This window comes from Pygoscelis adeliae, unplaced genomic scaffold (genome assembly GCF_000699105.1).
Source record: "Pygoscelis adeliae isolate BGI_AS28 unplaced genomic scaffold, ASM69910v1 Scaffold420, whole genome shotgun sequence".
In the NCBI taxonomy this organism is placed as follows: domain Eukaryota; kingdom Metazoa; phylum Chordata; class Aves; order Sphenisciformes; family Spheniscidae; genus Pygoscelis; species Pygoscelis adeliae.
Genome location: NW_008823871.1, coordinates 195,846 through 199,004, shown reverse-complemented (window position 1 = coordinate 199,004; position 3,159 = coordinate 195,846). Strand labels below are relative to the sequence as shown.

The 3,159-nt window shown below is 53.4% G+C and overlaps 1 protein-coding gene across 1 annotated transcript in view; it reads left to right on the top strand.

Annotated features, from left to right (window-relative positions):
• Positions 1-3: 3 nt before the first annotated feature.
• Positions 4-3,159, top strand: part of DRD4 (dopamine receptor D4) — a gene marked incomplete at its 5' end in the record, with an annotated part of 14,534 nt that continues 11,378 nt past the window's right edge. Inside the window, one exon of the mRNA XM_009333812.1 lies at positions 4-192. Coding sequence (XP_009332087.1) covers positions 4-192 — 189 coding nt within the window. The remainder of the gene's footprint in view (positions 193-3,159) is intronic.

Below are 3,159 nucleotides of genomic sequence, written 5' to 3'. Positions count from 1 at the left end.
GGCCACGACATCGCCGCCCTGGTGCTGGGCATCGTCCTCATCCTGCTCATCGTGGGCGGCAACGGGCTGGTGTGCCTCAGCGTCTGCACGGAGCGGGCGCTAAAGACCACCACCAACTACTTCATCGTCAGCCTCGCCGTCGCCGACCTGCTGCTCGCTCTCCTCGTCCTGCCCCTCTACGTCTACTCCGAGGTGAGGCTGCCCGGGGGGCTGCGGGGGCACCGGAGGGACTGGGGGTCGTGGCTTTCGTGCCCGGGGAACCTGAAAGTCACCGGGCTTCGGGGTTGGGTCCGCCAGAGACCAAGTATCGAGGGTGAAAGCCCCTCGCCGGCTTTGTTCCCCACCTCCATCCCTCCGGTTCGGGAGTGCCGCCGCCGCTGCCCAGCCCCTCGGGGCAGCCCCTGCCCTCCTGCTCCGTCCCCCCGCTCCGCTGCAGGGATGCTCGTGCCGCTTTCAAACCACCGCGGCTTCTCCCTCTTGGTCTCCCATGGCATCGCTGCTGCCTGCACCCGTGGGCCCCCCGCCCGCCGGCGGCGAAAAACGGCTGCAGGCCCGCCAGTGGTGGTAGCGGCAGCCGGTTTAGTGCAAGTTCGTGGGCTCCCCCGTCGTCCTCCCGGGCGACTGCCGAGCTGCAAATGCACCGAGTGGAGATGCACCGGGCTGTCTTCCCCGAGCCGGGTCACCAGCTCTGGAGAGCCCTTGCATTGCACGCTTCCCAAGTTGCCATCAGCAAATGGTTAGGAGGGGATAGAGAGCTCCTGTGCTGTGCTCTGTCTGGCTAAGGTGAGCAGGTTTTGGTGATAAGGGAGATCTTTAGCCAGGAAACAGGTTTCCATGTTGAGTTGAGTAGGGGAAGCTGTCTTTTTAGGGAGCTAGATGGGATTTGGTCACCCTACCTCAAGGTGGCTTTGGTCGGCTTGCTTCAGGGCTCCTCCTGGCAGGTTCTCTGGTTCGCACAGGCCTGACCCTGCATGCGATGGTGGTCATGGAGAGCCACCTTGGCAGACTTTGGGTCAGGTTTTCTGTTCACCTCCAAAACCTGTTTACCTCCGAGACTGTGACAGCTGGGGGAAAGAAAAACAGGAGCTCCTGAGGTTGAGTGGTTTTGCATCTCTCTCCGCCTCTCTGTAAAAGGGAGATAAATGTTTACTGCCAGGGGATTGGTAATGCCTTGAGATTGTGGACGGATTTGTTGGACTGGGGTGAGGAGGCTCGCTAGAGCCTGCCCGTTAGTACCAGCCGGTGTCTCCTTCCCTGCTCAAGTGGATGAAAGCACCCAAAGGCCAAAATAGCAGTTGTTTTGCACCTGCCCTTGCGGTAGCTGTTGGTGTGGAAGAAAGAGGAGTCGTCTTCTTTCCAGATGTGGGGAGAGCCAGGATGCAACCTTCTGCACAGTGAGCAGCCCCAGCAGGCTGTAGTCTGGGGACTGGGCAGGGTGTGTGTGTGTCAGATGAACCTTGCGTTTTCTGATAGCCACACGATTTGTAACGTGGTGGCTTAAGTGCTTCCTCAGGGAGTGAAAGGGGCTGTCCCCATGAGTGAGACCGAGTGGTGTTCCCATCCTTGAAGGCTAACACAAGAGCATACCAGCAGTTTTCAGGCCTTAGCATCTCCCCTTCTCTCCCCTGCCAGGGCTGCTGCTCAGCGCCTGACTGGGATGGGCCTGTATTTTCTTAGGCGAGGCAGGCTGCGGATTAGAGCTTAGGATGCTTTTAGCTTCTCTAGCTGGTCCTCGGATTTTGCAGGACACTGTGACCTCTGAAGACAGAGGTATTCTGGAAAGACAGGTTCAGCTGGGGACCCATAAGAAGAACCAGTGAAGAACAGGAGCATTAGATTCCCCTCTCTCTTTCACCGCACTGACAGGAGCCCCCTTGTGCTGTTTGGTTTCAGTGGTTTTGCTTTTCCCTTGTTAACTCAGTTTTGGTGGTTAGAAAGCCTCTGTCTTCATGATTCTTCTCAGCTACTACTTCTTGCTAACTGGAATTCCCTTTTTTTTTCTTGCTCTTTCTGTTGTCTCTCCATGCCTCCAGTTCCCTATTCTGTGGGCAGACACACACACCTGTGTGGTTTCCTCTAGCCTGCAGGCTTGAGTTTTGCTGGCATATGTAAAATGCTAGTTAACATACTCTGGGGTACCTCTGAAAATGCTGCCAACTGTGCATGAGCATTGTGGGGCTTTCCTTGGGTACCACAGACTTCCCACAAATTCTGGATGCTCGGGCAACGGGTGTTCAGCCCTGTATGAGCTTTAAAAACCCAGGCTGTGCCTTAGCTATGACAATGCTTTGTGTGTTCACTTCCATAGCTGTTCATAAACATCAGTTAAGTGGTAATTCTTCCATGTCTCTGCACCCAGGATATTAAACAACAGGGAATGAAGGTAGCCTATGACAGAATTGTCTTTCTCTCCAACTTCTGCAGCTCCTGCAACAAGGCAGGCTTTCAGAGGCGTAAGAGACCCTGTAAAAAGAGCATGCACCAGGATCTGCATTCCTCCCGCTCAGCGGTCACGCACAGAGTGGGTGTGGAAAGTACTGTACAGGTATGGAGAGAAAGGCAGCACTGTGCAGCAATCACAGCCTCCTCGAGCAGGCAATGGGGTTTTGAAGTATAGGGCAGCTTAGGCTGTTGTCGGTGTTGAAGCAGTACCCGTTTCATGCCTGGAAGTTTCTCTGTGGGCTCAGAGCCCATAGTGCCCATGTTCATTTTTAATAATCTCCTATATGTTGGTGCAGGATTTGCAGCTCATTTTGTTCTGAAATATGCTACAGAAAAGTGAGAGTAGCCATTGAGTCAGTGCCAGGGGACAGAGTGGTGGTGGGTTTTTTTTTTCCTTTTCTTGGAGGCAAAAGTGAAAACTGTAGATCAGAATCAGACGCTCAGATGGGGGGTGCAGAGTATTGTTGCTGTTTAAAACTAGCTTGATTTCAACTTGTGTTCTGTACCATTGCATTTAGCCACTGAAAATGTGGCATGGACAGTCCTGAATGTTCAGTTCAACCTTTATTCTTGGTGTGGTTTTTTTGTTTGTTTGTTTGGGTTTCTTTAGTACAGCTCCTGACAGAGTAAAGGTGGACTTTGAGGGCTGGTTGGAAAACTTGAAAACCGGCTGAGAGGGTGTTTTTTTGTTCTTGTTTAGCAGGAACAGAACAATAA